The following is a 23860-nucleotide window of genomic DNA, read 5'->3' on the forward strand; positions in this document are numbered from 1 at the left end:
CATTCACTGCAGGCCTGGTCACCCCAACTTCCCTCCCTTGCAGGCCTGGTCCCTCCCAACTACCCTTCCCTGCTGGCCTAATCGCCCACAACTGCCCTCCCTTGTAGGCCTGGTCCCTCCCAACTGCCTCCCCTGCTGGCTATCTTGTGTCCACATGGGGGCAGGATCTTTGACCACATGGAGGCAGCTATTTTGTGTGTTGGAGTGATGGTCAATCTGCATATTACTCTTTTATTAGATAGGATAGAGGCCTGGTGCAGGGGTGGGGGCCAGCTGATTTGCCCTGAAGGGTGTCCCAGATCAGGGTGGGGGTTTCTTTGGGGCATGGGGCAGCCTGGGCAAGGCGCCTGTGGTGGTTTGCAGGCCAGCCATGCCCCTGGTGACCCAAGTGGAGGCCCTGGTATCTGGGATATATTTATCTTCTACAGTTGAAACTTTGAAGCCTGGGGCAGAGCCAAGCTTTCTGCTTGCTATGTGGCAGTAGCCTTTTCTGTTTGGATTTATTTACCTTCTATAATTGAAACTTTGTAGCCTTGAGTGGAGGCCTAGGCCGGCAAGGGCAGGTGGAAAGCTTGGCTTTCTCCATCGCCGGGGAAACCCAAGCCTCCCCCATGCTCTTCGTGGCCTCAGCCATCTTGGTTGGATTTATTTGAATACTCGCTCTGATTGGATTGTGGGTGTGGCTTGTGGGCATGGCTTGTGGGTATAACAGAGTGGTGGTTAATTTGCATATTAGTCTTTTATTAGGTAGGATGCTGCTATGAACATTTGTGTGCATGTTTTTTCATGGATGTATTTGCAATTATCTTGGTTACATATCTAAGAGCAGAATTGCTGGGTCACATGGTAATTATGTTTAACTTGAGGAACTGCCACACTTTTGCAAAATGGCTGCACCATTTTACATTCCCTTCAATAGTGTATGAAGGTTCTAATTTCTCTGTTTCCTCACCAACACTTGTTATAGTTTGTATTTTTGGTACTAGCCATCCTATTGGGTGTGAAGTATGCAGTTTTAATTTGCATGTTCCTGGTTGCTAATAATGTTAAGCATTTTTTCATGTGTTTATTGACTATTTGCATATCTTCTTTGGAGGAAAGTGTAACCAAATCCTTTGCCCATACTTTAATTTGCTTATTTGCATTTTTATTATTGAGTTGTAAGAGTTCTTTATATATTCTAGATAAGAAATTATCACATATATAATTTACAAATAGTTTCTCTAATTATGTGGGTTGTCTTTTTATTTTCTTGATGGTATCTATTGAAGCACAAAAGATTTAAAATTTAATTAAGTATTTTTTTATTTGGTTGCTTATGCTTTTGGTGTTAGACCATTACTTTTTAAACAGTTTCAGTGTTGAGTCTTTGCATAAGGCCATGCTTGAGCCACAGGCTATTTTCTACTTCTGCCTTTCAGGTCCAAAACATTTTTTCCTCTTCTGGCTTCAACAAGGGCCCCAGAGCTATCACCATGCCATTTGATCAAAAGCATCCCAATTTTGTGGGCATGTTCTGGCCAAGTCCAGCTAGAGTCCTTCCTCTGCAGTGAGTTAGAGCATGGCTTATTACATTAGATTCCTGGATGTGACTCGAAGCTTCACTACATGCTGGCTAAGTGATTTTGCCTGAATAAACTTCAGCCTTGATAAGGCTCACTTTCTTCATGTTTAAGACACTGCAAACATTATAGTACATCACTCACATAAAGTACTTAACCAAGTGACTGGCACATTAGAAATAATTAATGTTTGCTTCTCCTGTAATGTTGTTGTTACTGATTGTTTTATCTCTGCAACAAGCCTGTTTTCCACAGCACCAGGAATCCTGGGTTTTCTCTCTTCCATCTTTGGTTGGTAACAAGGCTGCACTCTACTCCCATCAAAGTATTCTGATATTATGCTTTGTCTCTCTTCCTTTTTACTTGGTGGGTAATGCCTATCATTCCCTAACAGATCATCACCCATGCCTCCCTAAGCCCCACTCTTTATACGGAGTTTATCCCCCAACTGCCTATTTTATCTGGCACAGCTACCCAGTGCTCACCCAGGACACTTAAAAACTTAAAATGCCTCCTCCTGGGCTTTGCCTCTCCACCTGGCCCAGTCTAGTTCTCCTTTCCTTCCATGACCTGGGTTCATTTTCAACATTTAAGGTTTTCACTATTCATATGTGTCCACTCCCTTCCACCCTCTCTTTTCCTACTCAACTCTTTCTTCCTCCTGAAGATACCCTGGTCTCTTTGCAGCTTCTTAAAAATACCAGTTTCATGTCCACCTTGGGGACCTGCCTCTAGCGGTTCCCTGTATCTACAGTGCTCTTCCCCACACATCTGCTCTGTTAATTGCTTCAAATCTTTGCTCAGATCTCCCCTTTTCAGTAATCTGGCCTACTACTGCAACTTATCGATCCATTCCATGAGGCGTACCTAATCCCCCTTAGTACTGTAGGTTTCTTCCCCCCGCCCCCACCCCACAGAAATCATCTTCTGTCTTTCTGCATAATTATGGTACTTCTTTAATATTTACTGTTCATATTTTTTAAAAACCTTATTAGGATATAATTAGCTAGTTTATTAATAATAATAGGAAGAAAGCAAAGGGGAGCCCAGACATTATAAGCATGGTCATATAGGCATCTTCACCAGGAACCTACAGCTTCACACTCCCCAGGGAACTACTGTAGGAAGGGATGAACAAAGAAGGGGGTAAGGTGAAGGGGAGAAGGGAATACTTGCCTGTCAGTCTAACCTGGAGAACAGTCAATTGGACAGTGGGGTGGACCCCAAAGCAAGCCCATGAAATTTTGGGAATACATAATCCCCAGAGTTCCCACTCTCTTGTTCTCTTTTGCTCTTGGCTCTCTAGCTCCATGGCCCATACTCACTAGTGTGCTTTCCTGTTCTCTCTCATAGCCATGTGACCTTAAGCAGCCACCCCACACACAATGGACTGCAGCTGGAAACACAGGCTAAGCTAGCCAGATGCTGAACTGGACTGGACTTCAATGTCAAATAGAAATTCTGGATAGTGGCCTTAATTCTGGCCCTGTTGAATACAAAATTGGACTTCTTCCATGGTGAGAGGTACAGAGATGGGACCTTGGATGGGAACCCCTTAATTTCACATCATCAACAAAGCTTTACACAAACCCCATCCTCCTTTGGGGGCCTCAAAAAATTATTTTCCTTGACGCACCCCAAGAATGCCACTTCTACTGGTAACAGCTTTATCTAAAGCAATGCTTCATGGCTGCTGGACAAATACAGTCAAACCTTGGTTCTCAAACATCTCCCACTTAGAACAGTTTGATTCTTAACTAAGTTGTTCACAGAAAAAAATGTCTCAGTTGTAGACCAAACTTCCAATTTGAACTTGAAACCCCTTTCATGCTGATACCTCAGAATGACAAAAAGCATCTCTCAGGTAACAAACAAAGGAGAGAATGCTTTAGTTGCTGACAATTTTAAAACTTGAAGAGGCCATCAAGAGTGCTAATGTTGCCCTAACTGGTTTGGTTCAGTGGATAGAGCATCGGCTTGAGGACTGAAGGGTCCAATTTCGGTTAAGGGCACATGCCCAGGTTGTGGGCTCGATCCCCAGTGGGGGGCGTGCAGGAGGCAGCCCATGAATAATTCTCTCTCATCACTGATGTTTCTATCTCTCTCCCTCTCCCTTCCTCCCTAAAATCAATAAAAGAAATACATTTAAAAAAAAAAAAAAAGAGTGATAATGTTGCCAAGAGTGTGAAAGTGCTCACAAAACAGCAATCACAGGCAATTGAATAGGTAGAGAAACTATTGTTGATCTGGATAAAGGAAAAGTGGTGAGCCAGTGATAGAATTTCAGAGGCAGTGATAGATTAAAATTTCTTAGTTGGGCCTAAACCAGTTTGGATCAGTGGATAGAGGGTCAGCCTGTGGACTGAAAGGCCCCAGGTTCGATTCTGGTCAGGGGCATGTACCTTGGTTGCAGGCACATCCCCAGTAGGGGGTGTGCAGGAGGCAATTGATTGATGTTTCTCTCTCTGTTTCTAACTATCTCTCTCCCTTCCTTTAAAAAATCAATAAAATATATATTTTTTAAATTCTTAGTTGGGGGTGAGGGAAAGGTGGTTTGAAAATTTAAGAAATATGTATTTACAAATTAAACAGCACATTAGACATGTACTGTATATAGTAGTATAAAGGTTAAAACAGAAAATCATTTGTGGGTCTGGAATGGATTAATTCAATTTACATTATTTCTCGTGGGAAAGAACAAGTTGGTTTTCGAACAAATTGCTACTCTAACAGCCTTCCAGAAGGAATTAAGTTGGAGAAACCAAGTTCCACTGTATCCATTGAAATGAGTGCATGGTCATGTTTTGCATTTCTTGGATCCCCAATGAGGATGAATGTATGTGAATTGGCTGTTCATTCTTTGGTACATTTGTTCATGTTTTCTTTATTATTGGTACTAGGGGCCCAGGGCTTGAATTCATGCACCTTGAAAGGAACAGTGGGCTGTGAGGCTGCAGTGGGCACAGGGGCGGGTCTTGGCCCATCCTCCATGCCCCTACTTGGCCTCTCCCACCATGGCTCCCAATACCCTGTCTGCTGGCAGCCCTGCTCCTGCTAATGCCACTCCCACATGCTGTCAGCCCTGCTCGCATCTGCTGATGGCGCGGAGCTATTGGGGCCGGCGCCAGTATTGCTGCCCCAATCACCCCTCAGGAGCAGGGGGAGGTGGAGAAGCCCCCAGGGGCGATTGGGGCTGGCAGCTGCCCTTCGCATCCCCTGAAGGCGCCAAGTGATTGGGACCAGTGCCAAGCGCTGGCAGCGGGTGTGAAAGGCGGCTCCAGGGCTGGCAGCGGGTGTGAGTGCCAGGTGGGACCATGGCACGCGGGAGCAAAGAATTTTCAGTAACCACCAGAGGCTTACCCTGATGACAGTGACCTGGAGCCCTGCATTGGTCTGGCGCTCACCTGCTCCACCAACAGCCTCAGCCGACACCCACCATGTTCCATGCTCTGCTGCCTGCTGCTGATTCCCACCATGTTACATTTGCACCCCCTGGTGGTCAGCGCACATCATAGCAACTGGTTGTTTGGTTGTTCAGTTGTTCCACCAGTCAGTCTATTTTCATATTCGCCTTTTATCATATAGGATACATCGATTTGTACACCAGTGGGGTACCTTGGCCTGGCCTGCGGTGATTGGGCCGAAACCGGCTCTCTGACATCCCCTGAGGGGTCCTGGGTTGTGAGAGAATATAGGGCAGGCCAAGGGACCCCACGGGTGCACAACTAGGGCCATGGAGGGACTGTAGGAGAGCTCCAGGGTGTGTCTGGCCCATCTCACTCAGTCCAGATTAGCCGGACCCCAGCAACAAGCTAACCTACTGGTTGGAGCGTCTGCCCTCTGGTGGTCAGTGCACAGCATAGTGTCATAGTGACTGGTAGAACAGTCAAATGGTCAGACAATTAACATATTAGGCTTTTATTATAGAAACTTTTTAGAATTCTGTGACATTATTCCTTTCTTAGTATATTTACTCATTTTATTTATAACAAGCGCCTGTCACAGTCCATGGCATCGGCACCAAGAATCTAGTGGTTACTGTTGAGATACAAACTCATGTACACCTAACAAATGTGTTCGGGTTAATATCAGTGCGCATCCACATTTGGGAAAGGAAACAAAAAACGCCTGGTTAAGAACAATAGAATAATTACAAGGGGGAAAATCATCCAACCTACCCTGGCAAGCAGTCCCCGCAGACAGCATCACTGGTGACAGAACAGTTTGCCTTCTGGAAGCGGTTCACCACTGCACAGTCCAGGCACGGCTTGCATTTCTGAAAGCCCCAGTCCGCCTTGAACCTGTGCAGCCGGCAAGTCACACACTGAGCATCCTCCCCGTAGCCAAAGCCACATTCCTGGGGGGTTAACAGGCAATAGAAAGCTATTCAAACACTGCAAGCAGGAAAAAGGAAAGAGGCCGGGGTGAAAGGGAGACCTGTTCTAGTGATTACTGAGTGCCAGCCCTCCTGGAGACAAAGGCAGCTCTCTAAGCAAGTTCAAATGTGTCTCCCACTGCTAATCATCTCTCTTACTCTGAGAGGTATACTTAATCATCCACTTTATTCAAGAAGCCACCATCATTTGAATAATAATGGTTCTCCAGGACCCCCACTGCTGCATTATTGTAGGTTATGGCAGAATTATGGCACTTATCCCTTTTCTAATTAAGCCAGTCTTGTGAATGTTCAGAGACTAAAGTCAGGAAAATACTGAGATTAAAGTCAGTGAATATTCAGTATTCACTTATCAAGGCAGAAAACAAGTACTTTGATATCAACAATGGTATTTTAGAAAATGAGGATAACCATAATATGAAATTTCACAAGTTTACAAACCCAGAAGTCTATCCAGTAGAGAGCACCCTAAATGTTCAGCAGCTTAACATTGTCTGATAGTAGGAAGATTCTTACATATTTCTCTAAAAAACATTACATTCTTGTTTGGATAAACCTGTGTGGTGCTGAAGCTCTTAAGTGTCTCTGAACTTGGATGTCAGAACATAGTACTCTTCCAAGAATGGGCAAAACAAATGGCTCTTTGACCCACATTATGATCCTTTCCACGTGTTTGGGAACTACTAGTAAACAAATTACAGCAGATCACCTAATGTAATTATAATGCAACCATAAAAAGAATGAGGCAGATGTGTATTTGTGATTGTTCAAAAAATAATTTAGCATAATACAGAATTAGAAGTATGATCCTATTTCTTGAGTACTAACATTTGAATACTAACATTTATTGGGTGCTTATTCTATGCCAAGCACTTTATACTTATTTTCTCATTAATTCATACTCCTTTCCCAATGAGATAAGCACTATCATTATTCAATTTCATGGATATAATTATGGAGCTTCCCAGAAGGACTGCACCTTAACCAAGGTGACATAGCTAATGTTAAAACCAGGATTTGAATCTACACAATTTAATTCCAGAGTTAGACTCATAACACTAGGATCGGACAGTTACTTTATCTGACATATACACAGGAAGAAGTCTGAAAGATTACATACCAAATATTAACACTGTTTATCTATACTTTATGATGGTTGCTATAAATGGTTGGTCATTAAAAAAAAAAAAAAAAAAAAAAAAAAAGTCAGCAGCCTGAGAACTACAAGAAGAATGTGTATACAAGAGCATGCTAATCCAATCCACACACAAGACTGTATGCTCAGAGGGAGTAAGGGCTTTAACAAAATGCCTCAGGCTTAGCCTCCTCAGATGTAAATACGGATGCCAGAATGCAAATCTTAACTAGCTCAAATTCTCATTTTTAATAGAATTTATATATTTTAATTCCTTCATCCATATTTACATACATAGTTATCTAGGCAATATTTACTAACCAAAAATTAAATCAAAACCAACACAAAGGACAGTGTAACCTATAGTCAATAAACTACTCAATAAAGATATTAGTAATAACATTCCAATCTATAATATGGAATGTTATTTTTTTTTTTTTAACTAATGGACTAATTTACATTTTGGAGGAGTGAAACCTTCTTTTCTTTTGTTTACTCTGCCTATCTTTCAAATGTATACCTTGAACATGCAAAACAAAGATAGGATGATTTAAAAAAAAAAGCAATTCTTTTCACCTTCTTAATTCTGAGTGCTCTAGCTACACAATTGTTCTAAACCAAAGCACAGGCAGGAGGTAAAAACCCAACCACTTGATTTGAAGAACTAATTCACAAATTAGAATTCCTTTAAAACCATTAACAGGAATTAGAGAAATTGAATTACTATTCTCAATTTTTATAATTCTGTAATAATTTAGGTATCTTTTGCAAAAAGCATCCATTACTCTAGTAATAAAAAAAATAAAGATATATAAAGAAATTCAAAAATATTTCCTTGGATCATGTATTAGGTCTTTGTGGAGAGACCAATACTTTGTGTGTGTGTGTGTGTGTGTGTGTGTGTGTGTGTGTGTGTGCTCTGTCCCTGGGCAGTATGGATCTGCCTGGAGAGAGAAGCGTGTCTGTGCTGAGAACTTTAGCTGTTGAGAAAGCTCAGCTAATCCAAAGGCTTTCTTTAAGTATGGAAGGGAGGCTCCACCCCATCTCATAGGATCAAGGCAAGCATGTAACCCCTGGGCAGCCCCTGGACGGCTTGGACCTCCCCATTCACAGGCTCACCATCTCCACAAAGACAATTTTTCAAAATCATGATTTGATCCAGACAGCTTGGATGGTAAGGGTCTCATATACAAGTGAAAACACAACAAAGATGGGGAAAAGGGAGAGTAAAAGGGAAAACAAAGGAAGAGAAAGGAGAAAGAGACAGAAGAGGTATATTAACTGGGAGTAAAGTTTGACATTTTGTTTTTCAAGCCAAGTTGGTAGAGGAGAGAAAGTGTGTATTTTCCTACATTGAAGCTAAAGTCACATGAGTTTAAATGCCAACTCTACCACTTGTCAGCTAAGTTATTTTAGAAACTCTCTGATCCTCAGAGACATGGAGATAATAACACCTGCCCTACAAAGTTGTTTTGAGGAATAAGCAGCAAAACCTTTTAAGCCTCTAAACTGTAAATGAAGCACCGAGTGGGCATTCATCAAATACATGAGACCTATGGCAACTTTTCTGATTAATGTATAATCACTGGGAACAGGGAATCTTCAGACCCCAATTTTTTCAAGGTTACTTAAAACATTGCCTTTCATTTAAAACATTTTTACTAAATAAAAATTTCTCTAAAATGAATCGCAATTGCCTGCCTTTTAAAAAAGGGTAATCTATATATATACAATATAAAAGCTTAAGCAACCATTACAACTGGTCACCTGAACGATCGGTTGCTATGACATGCACTGACCACCAGGGGGAAAATGCTCAATGCAGGAGCTGCCCCCTGGTGGTCAGGGTGCTCCCACAGCCAACCTTCCACAGTCTTTCACCTCCCCTCCCCCACCAGCTGACCCCAAATGCCCCAATTGCCCCAATCACTGACCAGGCTGAGGGACCCCACCCATGCACAAATTTGTGCACCGGGCTTCTAGTTAAAATATAATTTAACTTTATCTGATTGAGCCAACTGCTGCAATATGCTATAATACAAAAAACTAGGGACTTCTGTGTATATGTGAACAGTTCTGCTGTTTTCACACCCCTGGCAGGAAGTCAACTGTCATTTCCTGTTCTTGCTGAGTGTCATTGTCTCCAAGGATTCACTTCGTCTCTCCAGTCCTAAGAAACTAGATTAAATGATCCAAATAGAAATGAACTTGAACAAATATAAATGTGAGTTTTATATTTTGAAAAGGATCAGAGACTTTATGCTTATTTTTGAATCCTGACTGTATCCTGGAGTTTACATTATACACAGAACTATTTTAACCAATGCATTTTTGCCATAGATCACTCTGTGTCATTTACATGTCATCATATTTTGTAGAATGAGGGTGTCATGAAAAAAATTGAGGGTCTATTCTACACTGGCCCAAAATCATGACACTTTCCCAGTTGTACTAGGGTTCTCCTCATTATTTCATGAGAAGGACTCTGTGGTGTGTGTGCATATGTGTGTGTGTGTGTGTGTGTGTGTGTGTGTGTATGTGTGTGTTTGGCAAGGAAGGATAAGGAGGATAGGGAAGAGTAAGTCAGTCATTGGCCTGGGCTTCAGAATAAGATATGTGTGTTTTATTTATTTATTTATTTTGGAACATGGTCTTCCATTAATAGCAATTGAAGGTATGTACTTGGGCTTTAAAATAATCCTATAGTCTTTATTTCTGAGTAAATAAAGACTATATTCAGGCACCTGGCATCTTAAAAACTTGAAGGAAATACCTCCCCTGAATCCCTGAGAAAATCTTTTTACTAATAAATGTTGATGTGGGAAAATAGATACACACATTTTTTAAAATACAATTAAAAACAACAACAACATTGCTGTAGGATTCCTAGTTCTGAAAATCATGCAATAAGTTAGCAATTCTTTGTACTTGACATCTCCCTTTACCACTCTTTCCCAAGAGCCTATCATAGCACCTGGTACTGACAAGGATTCTTTGCTTGATCAAACTTTAGTAGGTTCCTGAAGCTTCTCCTAGGCCCATCTGTGCTAGCCCTTGCAAAATCCAATTTTGGCAAGACTTTCACTAAGTCAATTTAACCAGGAGCCCCACCCTCAATATCTGATAGAGTTCCTTATCCTCCCCCATCCCCAAGGTGATGCCTGAACACCATGTCAGGTCGGCTTTAGCCAGAAATCCCCTCATTCCTGACCCTCACCCTGCTCTTTGGTTCTAGTTCCCCCTTGCCCATGCTGTATTTGGAGTCAAGCCCAACCTCTCTCCCTGCTGTAAATCTCATTGCACTGTCCCTACATCTACTGTGAAGGTCCTGAACGAAGTCGACCTTACTATTTTCATCACTGAATTTTTTTTTAATAATACACAATAGGCTGGTGAGTAATAAGTGCTTGCTGTATAAACAAATCGATGTATTTTGTTTAAGGCAGTATTTCCTAAAGTTATTTTTATTTTATTCCAGGGAGCGAAACTGTGTAAAGTTTATGAAAATGTCTCCCGCTTGGTTAGATCCTGCTGGTCTGGTGGGGAGGACTGGGTGTGGGGACAAATAAGGGTGAGGGTCTGTCTGGAGTGGGGGTGGAGGTGTGAGCAGCCTTTTTTTGCTATGATTTCAGGGCAAGAGAGGGCCGGATCCATCTGGGCTGCTTCCACCCAAGCTGGCGGCAGGAGTAGCTCTGTCACTCTGCCCGATACTTTTAGGCCACATTTGGTGGCTTCCCAGTAGCAAAATGACTCAAAGTAAACAGTCCTCAAATCCCCTTCTCCCTTTTCTCCCTCTGCAAATCCAGCACTGAACAAAAACACAAGTGGATCCCACCTATCCCTACATTTCCGAGGAGCAGCTCCTCAGGCCACAGGATCCTCACAGACCATCAACTGTCCAGAAAACACATTCTGGGGCCTTGGGTCTAAAGCTCTATTTATTTGTACAGCCAATAAGCTATTACATTTGGTTCTTTGAACTTTAAAAGTTCAAGTCTGCACAAAGAAGAAGTTACTTGTGGAGAAAATCTAGGGCATACAAATGAAAATGACAAATTAGATTTACATGGCTGGTGTTTAGAAATCAGCTTTTTAAATTTCCTTTCATAAAACAACACCAAAGACATACCCCCTGACAACTCTCAGTTTATGAAAATCTGTAGTTAAATTTTTATAAGGAAAATTACAAGCTAGAGCTTGTTAATATTTTCCAAACACCACAGGGTTCGATTAGGACAATCAAACATAAAGTGAGCAACATAGCAATTAAATGGCAAAAATGAATCTTTTTCATGCTTGCAAATTGCATTGATTTTTGTGTGTGTGATTTTCTTCAGATGGATGAAAATAGTTTTCCCAAAAGCAGATGTCTTTAAAAATATGAAGCCAGACATGCAACCATGTGGAGAGAAGTATGCTGCTGTTTACAATAATTAATTTTCTCATATTAACAAAGTCACCCCAATAATTGGTTAGAAAAGCTTACTTTGAAAATCATGCCAGACACTTGAAGTCTGTTTCAAGTAGTTTATCCAAAAATGAGTTTCCTGATTTACTGCTGGGAGGCAATCATGTTAAAAGCACATTGTTGGCACAAATGCTCAGTAAAGAGGAGGGGCCGTGGCTGAGCAAATTTTAGAGTAAGAAGTAAAAACTATGTAGTCACTCAAGGAAACAAAACTCGTCCTCTCTCACATACACCAATGGTGCTTATTCTCATGAGCCAAAAGGATGTCTGTGCAATACTCCTGCCCGTATGCACTGCTCCAGACACCCAGCATGTACTTCATATGGAGCAATGTAAACAACATTTTGTATTTTTTTGCCTCAGAAGTGGAAAAAGACACTATCAATTACTATCCTTCTCATAAACTTTCAAAAATTAAACCTTGTAGAGGAAGAGAGAACAACTAAATATGGCTCAATGGATAAAATCTCAAAACAGACTCCAAATGGCTCAGTGATGGGGCACGGTTTTCCCAGAGATATAAGAAAACTAATTAGTAAGCTGAATTACTAAAAAGAACCTAAATAAGAAGTGATGCTTGGGGCTTTCAGGGAGGGAACTGGAAACCAAAAGAGTTAATGGGATGAAACTGCTCAGGATGGCACAAGAAGGCACACAAAGGGTAGGCACCACCTAGTATGAGGAGCCACAGGGATGGCACCCACTTCGCAAGACCAAACAGGAGCTACAGAGGAGCAGAAACAGGTGGGTGCTTTGAAACCAGTGGCCAGGATGGAGGCTCGAAGCAGAAAGAAGAGGACGGAGGCTGACCAGGAAGCAATTCCAGCACCACACACTCGCAGCAGGTAAATGCGTTTTGGATAGCTCTCTGTTTCAGAAGTGGGTTCTCAGTCAGAACATCTGAAGGAAAGTTCATGATTCTAGAACAGTACTGTCCAATACAACAGCCATGACCTCAAGTGGCAAAACATAAATTTAATTAATTGAAATGAAATAAAATAAACAATCCAGTCCTTGGTGACATAGCCACATTTCAATATGTCTTAAATAGAAAGTAGAATAATAATATGTATTACTATAATACTAGAGGCCCAGTGAATGAAATCCGAGCACAGGGTGGGGAGGTATCCCTCAGCCCAGCCTGCACCCTCTCTAATCTGGGACCCCTGGAGGGATGTTCAACTGCCCGTTTAGATCCGATCCCGTTTAGGTGGGATCGGGTCTAAATGGGCAGTCGGACATCCCTCTCACAATCAGGACTGCTGGCTCCCAACTGCTCGCCTGCCTGTCTTCCTGATTGCCCCTAACTGCTTTTGCCTGCCAGACTGATCACTCCCTAACCACTCCCATGCCAGCCTGATTGATGTCTAACTGCTCCCCTGCCAGCCCATTTACCCCCAACTTCCCTCCTCTGCCGGCCTGGTCACCCCTAACTGCCCTCCCCTGCAGGGTTGATCTCCTCCAACTGCCTTCTCTTACAGATCTGGTCCCTCTCAACTGTCCTTCCATGCTGCCCATCTTGTGGTGGCCATCATGTGTCCACATGGGGGCAGAATCTTTGACCATATGGCGACAGCCATCTAGTGTGTTGGAGTGATGGTCAATCTGATTATTCTTTTATTAGATAGGATAGAGGCCTGGTGCATGGGTGGAAACCAACTGGTTTTCCCTTAAGGGTGTCCTAGATCGGGGTGGGGATTCCCTTGGGGTGTGGGGTGGCCTGAGTGAGGGGCCTGTGGTGGTTTGCAGGCTGGCCAGGCCCCCCAGGGACCCAAGCAGAGGCCCTGGTATCTGGGATATATTTACTTTCTACAATTGAAACTTTGTAGCCTGGAGCAGAGCCAAGCCTCCTGCTCGCTCTGTGGTGGCAGTCATTTCTGTTTGGATTGGTTTACCTTCTATAATTGAAACTTTGTAGCCTTGAGTGGAGGCCCAGGCCAGCCAGGACAGGTGGAAAGCTTGGCTTCCTCCCCTAGCCTGTTCTCTCCAGCTCTGTGGATGCTGATATTTTTCTTGAAATTTATCTTCTATAATTGAAACTTTGTATCCTTGAATGGAGGCCTAGGCCAACCACGGTGTGTGGAAAGCTTGGCTTCCTCTATTGCCTGGGAAACCCAAGCCTCTCAACTGCTCTCTGTGGCTGCAGCCATCTTGGTTGGGGTTAATTTGCATATTACTCTTTTATTAGGTAGGATATTTAGCATTTTAGGTAAAAAGCAATTCATTATTTATAAATGTAGTCATCTGACAATTAATAAAAAGTTGTCTTAATAAAAAGACTAAATTTTACCCTTGACTTTTTTTTATATGTAGTTTTTAATTGATTTCAGAGAGGAAGAGAGAAGGAGAAAATCATCAATGATGAGAGAGAATCATTGATCCACTGCCTTCTGCACACCCCCAACTGGGGATCGAGCTTGCAACCCAGGCATGTGCCCTTGACCAGATTTGAACTAGGGACCCTTCAGTCTGCAGGTAGATGTTCTATTCACTGAGCCAAACCAGCTAGTGTAGGGGATAGATTTTTTAAAATAAAAAATATTAGCCAAAACTGGTTTGGCTCAGTGGATAGAGCGTCGGTCTGCTGAAAGGCCCCAGGTTCGATTCCGGTCAAGGGCATGTACATTGATTGCGGGGCACATCCCCAGTAGGGGGTGTGCGAGAGGCAGCTGGTCGATGTTTCTCTCTCATCGATGTTTCTAGCTCTCTATCCCTCTCCCTTCCTGTCTGTAAAAAATCAATAAAATATATTAAAAAATAAATAAATAAGTAAAAAATAAAAAATATTAGAGCTGATAATACCTTCAACCTCTGGTTTGAATCTCCAGAAATAATATTGAGGTTATAGTCTCTGGGTTCAAAGAATGAAAGTTAGGGAGCATTTCTTAGAAATCATTTATTCAACTTGGCATCTATAAAGTTTCATTTAGATTTTCACAGAGATTTGGGAAATGAAGAACTTTTGAGGGGTGGAAATATCATAGTCTATTTTCTTCCTGGGCACTATTGCATTTTTAACTACTTTGTTCACTGATCCTAGATATGCAGATCTTCTATAAAGAATATTTATATAACCAACAGAACAAAATCTATGTTTGAAAATGCATGTTACTAAAATCCATAAATTAAAATATATCAGCTGAGATGCTACAGTTAAGTAGATGTCACACAGAGTTTGAAGGTCAGCCAGTTTTTTTCTTTTAAAAAATATATTTTTATTGATTTAATCGAGGAAGGGTCAGGGAGAGGGAGATAGAAACATCAATGACAAAAATCATTGATCAGCTGCCTCCTGCATGCCTCCTATTGGGGATCGGGCCTACAAACATGCGCATGTGCCCTGACCCATAACCAACTGGTTCATAGGTCAAAACTTAACCATTGAGCCACAACGGCAGGGTGAAGGTCAGCCAGTTTCAATCCAAAGGCAAAGCTCAGGATATGGAAAGCCACCACTTATTTAACACAACAACCAGAGAGAGGCCCTGCACCAGGAATTACTGTGGAATGTATAAATCTTAGTGTCCTGGTGTTTGTAGATCATTGATCAAAAATCTATGAATGACAACACTCAACTTTAAATAATGGCAGTCTGTAGGGGCAAAAAGTGACTTCTCTATTAAAAGTAACTTTAAATAAAAATAAAAAGTTTTGTTCCTTTTCTAACAAGAAGACTTTGATGCTTTATTTAGAACAACAACAAAAATGATACATCAATTCTCCACAACTAGTAACATCTTCAAAAGGTCAGAAAATAAAGCAAAAAGATATATATTTCTGAACCTGCTCTCAAAAAAGAAGAGCCCCAAGAATATCCATGACTTGGAAATATGCTAGCATACACACATAGTGTTTCTTAACAAATAATGGCTAAAATGAATATATTTTAAAATAACCCTGGGAGTAACATACACGCAGTCTGGGGAGACTGGTAATACTTGCATTGTCAAAGAAATGTTCAAAACCCTGGTTTGGAAAAGAACTACTCTCTTGGAGCATCATTACTTAAGAGACCATTGAGCTCTACTTCTTGACTAGCAATGGTAACATTCATTTATTTTTCCGTAATTGCAATTTATTTATTTTCAATGTTTTAGTTTTGTTTTAAATCTTTATTGTTGAAAGTATTCCACATGCCCCATTCCTATCCCCCACAATGATCTCTTCTAGCCTGATCTCATCCCAGGTCTTCACCACCCTATTGTCTGTGTCCAATAACTTGTATATGCATACAAGTTCTTTGGTTGATCTCTTCCCACCCAGCCACCCCCGCCTTTCCTCTGAGATTCTCAGATGATAATATTCATTTTAAGAAAGAAAAGTCTAAGTATGTGAGCATTACCACTTTCTGTTATCAATACTTTATTTTTAAAATATATTTTATTGATTTTTTTTTTTTTTTTTTTTTTTTACAGAGAGAAAGAAAGAGGGATAGAGAGTTAGAAACATGAATGAGAGAGAAACATTGACCAGCTGCCTCCTGCACACCCAACACTGGGGATGTGCCTGCAACCACGGTACATGCCCTTGACCGGAATCGAACCTGGGACCCTTCAGTCCAACACTCTATCTCTACTGAGCCAAACCCGTCAGAGCATCAATGCTTTATTTTTAAATCTTTAGTAAACTTTCAATTCTTTTTAATTAATACTAAAAGTATAGGCTTTAATAATTCTAGCCTTTTAATAAAATATAATAAACACTAATAATAAATAATGACATTTATTGGTTTCTGGTTATTAGAACCTACTTCTTTTATCTCAGTAAAACGCACAGTCAAATGTATTGAAGAGGAAATTGTGTCCTATTTAGCTAAAGTGACACAATGAACCAAGAATTCTGCCATGGTGTCCACATCTTCACTAGTAATTAACTAAAAGAATTTAGCTAAAAATACTACATTTAAAGAACACAGTTCTACAACTTTGCCATGCATACCATACCTTAGACAACTCCATGCCTGGTCCACACTGCTTGCAGAGAACACAATTTCCAAACCGATCCTTGAATTCTTGTTGTCTACAGTCCCCTGTTTCACAAATCACTTTACATACCTGAAAAAAAAAAGTTTCATAAAGCATTATATTAAAATAAGTTAATTGCATTTTTTGCAAGGAAGACACAATATCATCAGTATAATTCCATAATCACTGAATGTAAACATTAAGTCAGAGTGAGGCCAATTTAATTTTCACTTTTGAATATGTAAGTGGAACAAATAAATTATTATGTCTGAATCTTTTCTGTATTCTCTGAGTGAGGTTCCCTTTTTCTTGGAATCAACTGCTGTCTTCCTCTGATACATTTCTGAGGACCCAAGGTAAAAAATGACTTAAGAGATGCTCTCTTTTTTTAGTCTATTAGTAAAAGAACAGTCATGCAGAGACCCAAGGTCCTTTGCAATCTCAAAGATTCTGATTTCCAAAACTATATTTTTGATTATCAAGAAATATAAGCATATTCAAGGATAATGAATTGAATAAATAAATGAAATAAATTAGTATAGCTACAGGAATTATCCTTTATCCTTTACACATATCCTATTATCCTTTATCCTATTATCTTTAAACATATCTGCTACCCAGTTTTGATGTAAGAATTTCAACCTTTTCATGTGAACTGCATTTATTTAGAGATTGTCTTTCAAAAACTTCTGACAATCTTGAAATCAGTAAAACTCTTGATGATGATGAAGATGACAATGGTAGCCAAACACTCTGAATGATTCAAATTAAAAGTACTATGTAAATATGAACTTATATGCTTACTAATTACCATTTAACCATTTAAATAGGACCTAATGATATACTTTGGTTCAGCATAGGACTTAAATAGGAAGATTATCTATTTTGGCAAAAATGTAAGGTTGTAAGTAATTTTCAAAATATAGCCTTGTTTCTTATTTTATCTGAAAACAGTATATTCATTTTATATACTATAACCCTACAAAATTGTGTTACTCTGCTTTCTTAACAGTATTTTGTAAAAAAAAAATTGTCCAAAATAATAGAATATCAGATTGGTGAGAACATTCACTTCAACCTTTTATCATTAGCAGAAATGCCCTCAATGACATTCCTGACTATAATTTTGTTTTCCAAAATGAAAGCTAAATACCTCTAGGAAGTATTGGCAGAACAGTGGCTGCTGCTATGGATAAAGCCTATCACACACAGGTGCACATTAAATTGTTTTTGATGGCTATAATAATGAGCAATTATTCAGTACAAATTACCTACACTTTGTAGCAGAAAAATCTGTAAGGATATCTGCAAGCCTCCTTATAGAAAAGCAAAGACAGAACTCTGAGCAGATAGAAGGGAGAGTTCATGGTGGAATTTAGGCCTACAACATGATTTGGGGCTAACTGTCTAATGATCTCTTCCTGCCTCTCTTAACTGTCCTTGACTACCAATCTTAGAGGAGTTTGGTTTCATTTGAGAGAGGTAAGAGATTCCCTCCCACTGCAAAGCAACTGCAATGATTTTGAGAAAGACTACCCAGTGTCCTCCTTGGTTCCAATGTTTCACTATCTCAACGGAAAGAAAGGAAGCTTTCCTTATAGCTGCCTGAATCTCAGACTCTAAATGGACCCCATTTCCTCTTATTTTGCCTTCCAAGAAGACTGAGTACTGTCTTCAGTGTAAATAATTCTTTTCATAGTTGTAGATCATAATTATATCTTCAAACTAAATAAGTTTCAGTTCTTTTGAACACTTTCATAGATTTTTTGTGTCAAGCTTTCAAACATGAAAATCTTCCATCTGTCCTTAATGCTTTTTGGAACCTAGGATATAAATAATTATATTAAAATAACAGAACTTTCAAAAATCAATTCTAAATACTTCACAAACTGTGTGAGTCATGGCTCTAAGTCAGATTCGATGGTCTTGTTAGGTGCTGTGGGAATCCCTGTAACCCCAAAGTAATAACTATTATGGGGCTGCAAGTAACAAATAAAATATAATTTTGACAATTGTTACAAATGTCCAGATTCAGGAGCAATCTTTGACTTATTAGTTAAACGTAACAATTATAAAATGCAATTTGAAAGTAAATTTTAAAATATGGAATCAGACATAGAAAAGTTTTGGTACAATGTATATAAATTTTTCCACCACTCTCTTTTATTATTATTATTATTTATTATTATTATTATTATTATTTTAAAGAGACAGGGGGAGGAAAAGAGTGAGAGAGCAAAGCATCAATCAGCTCCTGCACATACCCCAATGAGAGACTTAACATGCAGCGTGGGCATGTGCCTGACCTGGAATCAAACCAGCTACCTTTTGGTACATGGGACGACACTCAACCAACTGAGCCACACCACCCAGGGCTCACCACATTCTTATGAAAGTAGAGTTGACTTACCAAATAGGCTAGTAAAGCTACAATGGTGAAAAATGTTTTCTCTTGTTCTAGTAGCACTTTTAAAGCCATGGTTCTTATTAAATGTACTTATTGTTGAAGAGTTCTAAAAGATAAGAATATAACAGATAACATTCATAACAATTAGTGACTGTGCTCTATATTTACTGTATAATGTTTATTATTTGCTTATATATACTAGATAACAGTATTTATGTTTTAAAAAGGATCATCTCTTAAAAAGGTACAATAGGCACATAATATGTAATATTTAAAAATGTAAGTTATTAGATTAACACTTTGTCTTTACATACACACCATATGCAAAACTCCTACTGGTTTGAACTCTCAGGCCTTTATTTTCTACCCAAGACTCCATAGTGTCCAATCTACTTCACGCAATAGAGAATTACATTTAAATAGTGAGAATGTAAACCTTCTATTCCATGGATTCAATAAGCACCAACAGGATAATAACAGTGATTAAAAAAACAATTAACACCTGCTAAACGTATGTGCCAGGTACTGTTTTCAGCATGTTAACTCATTTAATCTTCAACTACTCTAGAAGACAGATACATAGATACTATTGTTATTCTCATTTTAAAGAGGGGAAACTGAGGCTCGGAAAGAACTGAGTCAGTTGCCCATGGTCACACTGCTAGTAAGAGGCAGAGCTAGGTACAAACCCAGGTGGGTTGGCTGCAGTGTCCCTGGGTCACTATACCTTGCAAAACAATCTGTTTGGATCTTTGACCTTAATTCCACTAAGAAGCAGACACAGCTAACATTTGCCATTGTTTCCCAAACCAGTTCAGTGCAAATTATATACTAGCAGAAAAAAATATGAATTCATTTAAAAACATCTAAACTTAATTTACAAGTGATGAAATTCGAGGCACTAATATAATATTTCAATAAAAGATAGTCCAAGCCTCTTTATCTTCACCAGAAATTATCTAAAATGTAAAAACAAATGTAGATCCGGAGCATAGCATGGGAATAGACTTTTTAAAAATGAAAACTTATCTGGTGGCTCCATCTATAAGGTAGAGAAATAAGGGTTCAGTTTCCCTTTCGTGTTGAATCTTCTGAAAGTAACAGAGACCCTGGGCAGATAATTTGACTACTTCAAAAGAAACCATAGCAGAGAACCAGAACTGTGGGCCAAATAGCTCAAGAAAAACAATAACAAAACAAACAATAGCAAAGGAAGCAGAGTTGGGCAGGCTGATGGGTCAACTGGTAGCCACGCAGTGCACCTGAACACAACCCAGAGAGTCATTTCAGCAGCCTGAGCAGGTCCAATTATCAGGGCAATAAAAATATCATTTTTAAGTTTGTCAAATGAATGACTCATTTTTAGAAAATCAAGCAGCTTTTATTGCTTTTCCCAGCTTCTTGGCCACAGCCTTCCTTTCCCCCCTTGCATATCTCAGAATCACCCAGCAATTATCCAACCATGCAATTCATTGCTTGTGTAGACACAGGATTGGGGTCAGAAGATAAAATCACATTCCATGAAAGGTATGCTGCAAGTTATCTTTCTCAACATGATCTCAAAAAAATTTTAATGTTAATTTTTAAAAGTAAAAAACAAACACAAAAATTATATTGGATCAAACTATAATAATATGAAAAATAGGAGATATATATATATATATATATATATATATATAGCATTTACAAAAAATATGAGGAAAAAAAAGATTGACAGAGTCATTGCATACCATAATTGAGCAACTAGTTTAGACAGAATACTCTCCTGGCATCCTGTACTAATGACTGAGGAAGGCAGATAGTTACAGTAGCATATTCTTATAAAGGCAATTGACAACAAGCTAGAAAGCATGATTTTGACTTCATAAAATACATCTATTTTATATAAAAAATATTATCAACTAGGGGCCTAGTTCACGAACTTGTGCACCTGGAAAGGAACTGTGAGCCGCGAGGCTGTGGTGGGCACACGGGAGGATCTTGGCCCATCCTCTGTGCCCCCTGTGCCCCAGCCCAGCCCTTCCTGCTGCAGTCCCTGGTCCCCTATCTGCCCTGCTCCCTCTACCACTCCCACAGGCTAATGGCACCAGTGCTGCTTGCACCCGCTGATGGTGAGGAAAAATTGGGGCCAGCACCAGCAGTGGGTGTGAGTGGGGCCAGCACCAGCAGTGGGTGTGAGTGGCAGCTGCTGTGCCGATCTCCCCACAGGAGCAGAGGGAGGTGGAGAAGCCCTCAGGGGTGATTGGGGTTGGCAGAGCTGCTTACACCTGCTGATGGCGCCAAGTGATCGGGACCAGTGCTGGGTGCTGGCAGCGGGTGGGAACAGCAGCTCCAGCGTCAGCTGCAGGAACGAGTGGGGCCAGGGCCAGCAGCAGGTGCCAGTGCCAGGCAGGACCACGACGCGTGGAAGTAAAGAATTTTCAGTAACCACCAGAGGCTTACCCCGATGACAGCAACTGGCACCTGCCTTTGGTTTAATGCCCCATTCACCTGCTCCACCATCCCACTGGGGCCTATGCCCACCATGGTCTGCGCTCTGCCGTCTATTAATAATACCCACCATGTTCTGTGCACGCCCCTTGGTGGTTAGTACATGTCATAGTGACATAGCGACCGGTTGTTCGGTTGTTCCACAATTCAGTCTATTTGCATATTAGGAGATACATATATATATATATATATATATATATATATATATATATATATAGGCTAAAGGCCCAGTGCAAAAAATTCATGCTGGGGGGGGGGGGTGTCCTTCAGCCCAGCCTACACCCTCTCCAATCTGGGATCCCACAAAGGATGTCCGACTGCCTGTTTAGCCCCGATTCCAACGTCCGATTGCCTGTTTAGGCTCAGTGGGATGGGGCCTAAATGGGCAGTAGGACATCCCTCTTACAATCCAGGACTGCTGGGTCCCAACTGTTGCCTGCCTGCCTGATTGCCCCTAACCACTTCTGCCTGCTAGCCTGATCAACCCTCTAACCACTCTCCTGCCAGCCTCATCAATGCCTAACTGCTCCCCTGCCGGCCCAATTGCCCCCAACTCCCCTCCCCTGCAGGCCTGGTCACCCCCAACTCCCCTCCCCTGCAGGCCTGGTCACCCCCAACTGCCCTCCCCTGCAGGTCTGGTCCCTCCCAACTGCCCTGTCCTGCTCACCATCTTGTGGCGGCCATCATCTTGTGTCCACATGGGGACAGCCATCTTTGACCACATGGGGATGGCCATCTTGTGTTGGAGCAACAATCAATTTGCATATTACCTCTCTATTATATAGGATGGCTAGGTTTATATTGTGGCACTCTGGGTGAATTTTTCCCTTTTTTCCTACATTTCTTTATAGTGTAAATATTTCATTAATAATGAAGGAAAAGCTAAGTGACATGGTCCTCCTTGAAAAGTTTATAAAAGAGGTAGCAAGATAAAAACCATATAAACACCACCAAAGAAAAAAGAAAATGAAATAAAGTACTATTATTTTTGCATCACAAGAAGGTATTTTTTTAAGTTTATAGGGTAGAAAAAATTAATAAAACTATACTTTATGTGCTGACTTCTATTGTTCTCCCAATACATGCTCTAAATTGAATAGTTTGAATGGAAAATATAAAAGTAGCATTGCCTTGCCTAAACTTCCTGTATAGGTAGATTTTTCTGCACAAATTATATTCTAAACTCCTTAGTTTTGCCCCTATGCCTTTTATAATCTCACCGGATGCCTGCCAGTCTCATCACTGGTGACTCCTCTCATTGCCCTCCCAGCTCAGCCCTACCACCATCCTCATGCTTCTCCTGAATACCTGTAATCTTGTTCTGGTTAACAGGCCCTCCTCGATCTGGAGGGCCTTTCTCTTACTGAGTCCTTACCAGAAGCAGCTCAGCTGTTACCCTGCTGTCCGTAACCACGCACAGAGAAGAGAGTTGCTCCCTATGGTCCTATAGCCTTTCTTCATTCACACACAGTATTGATCATGTTGCACAACAATTATGCTTATTTGCATCTCAGTTTACTCACCAGATTATATGCTCTTTAAAATAGGGAATACACATTATTGCTCTTTGTATTCTCTGTGTCTAGCATATAAGGGCTAGACATAAAAGTACTCAATGAACGTTTTGGGAATTAAGTGAATGAAGAAGCACAAAACAAGGTAGACTATATTGTGGAAAACAGGTGAGATTTGGTTGCATATAACAGACTTGATTCACCTGTGGTGAATAGAATAAACATTCTAATATATATTATTTTATATAATCTTATTACATCTTCAAGGCATTAAATAATACAGTAACATATTTTTTAAAATCCAAATTCACTTCTAAAAATGCAAGATTTCTTACATTGGGGGCTGGAGACTAAAATGTGCCACTGAAATATGTCACTTCTCTTTTCTGTAACTTCCCTTTCATCCTGGGTTTTTATATCAAGAGGCTGGGATACTCTAAAGTCCTGGTTTACCCAACATGGGTAAAAATAACCTGAGTTTGATTGGGAACTGTCAGGGGAAAATGGCAACTAGAACATCTGATTTTCAGTTCCATTTCTTAGCACTATCACATTGAAACTACCAGAGAATAAAATGGAATTATTTTCTGGGAGGCCTGGTGAGGATTAACTGAGATAACACATACAAAGTGCCTAGAACAGAATGAAAGCATAATCAGTGGTGGCTATTGATGTTGTTATTGTGGCTGTTGTTCTGAAGAACACCACTTATTAGCTGTGTGACCTGGACAAGTTACGGAGAGTTCATTGATAGAAACTGTTTCTTGCGTGCCAGAAGTGCTAAGTAAATGTTAGCAATGATGACTGTCATTATTAATGATACTAGAGACCTGGTACACAAATTCATGCATGGATGGGGTCCCTAGGCCTGGCCGGAGATCAGGGCCAATCAGGGCATCTTGCCCAGTCCCGATCACGGCTGGG

General features: G+C 40.6%; 1 protein-coding gene across 4 annotated transcripts in view; it reads right to left on the bottom strand.

Moving 5' to 3' along the window:
• The window catches only part of TNFRSF19 (TNF receptor superfamily member 19), a 102716-nt gene that overhangs the window by 55730 nt on the left and 23126 nt on the right, over positions 1–23860 (bottom strand). For all 4 annotated transcript variants that reach the window (XM_084879433.1, XM_084879432.1, XM_084879431.1 and 1 more), the window contains exons 3-5: positions 18936–19038; positions 16505–16615; positions 5741–5919 (exon numbers count right to left, since the gene is read on the bottom strand). In XM_084879433.1, the coding sequence (XP_084735559.1) occupies positions 5741–5919; positions 16505–16615; positions 18936–19004 (359 nt within the window). In that variant the 5' untranslated portion in view covers positions 19005–19038. The remainder of the gene's footprint in view (positions 1–5740; positions 5920–16504; positions 16616–18935; positions 19039–23860) is intronic.

This window comes from Pipistrellus hanaki, assembly GCF_964339955.1.
Source record: "Pipistrellus hanaki genome assembly, chromosome: 3".
NCBI lineage: Eukaryota > Metazoa > Chordata > Mammalia > Chiroptera > Vespertilionidae > Pipistrellus > Pipistrellus hanaki.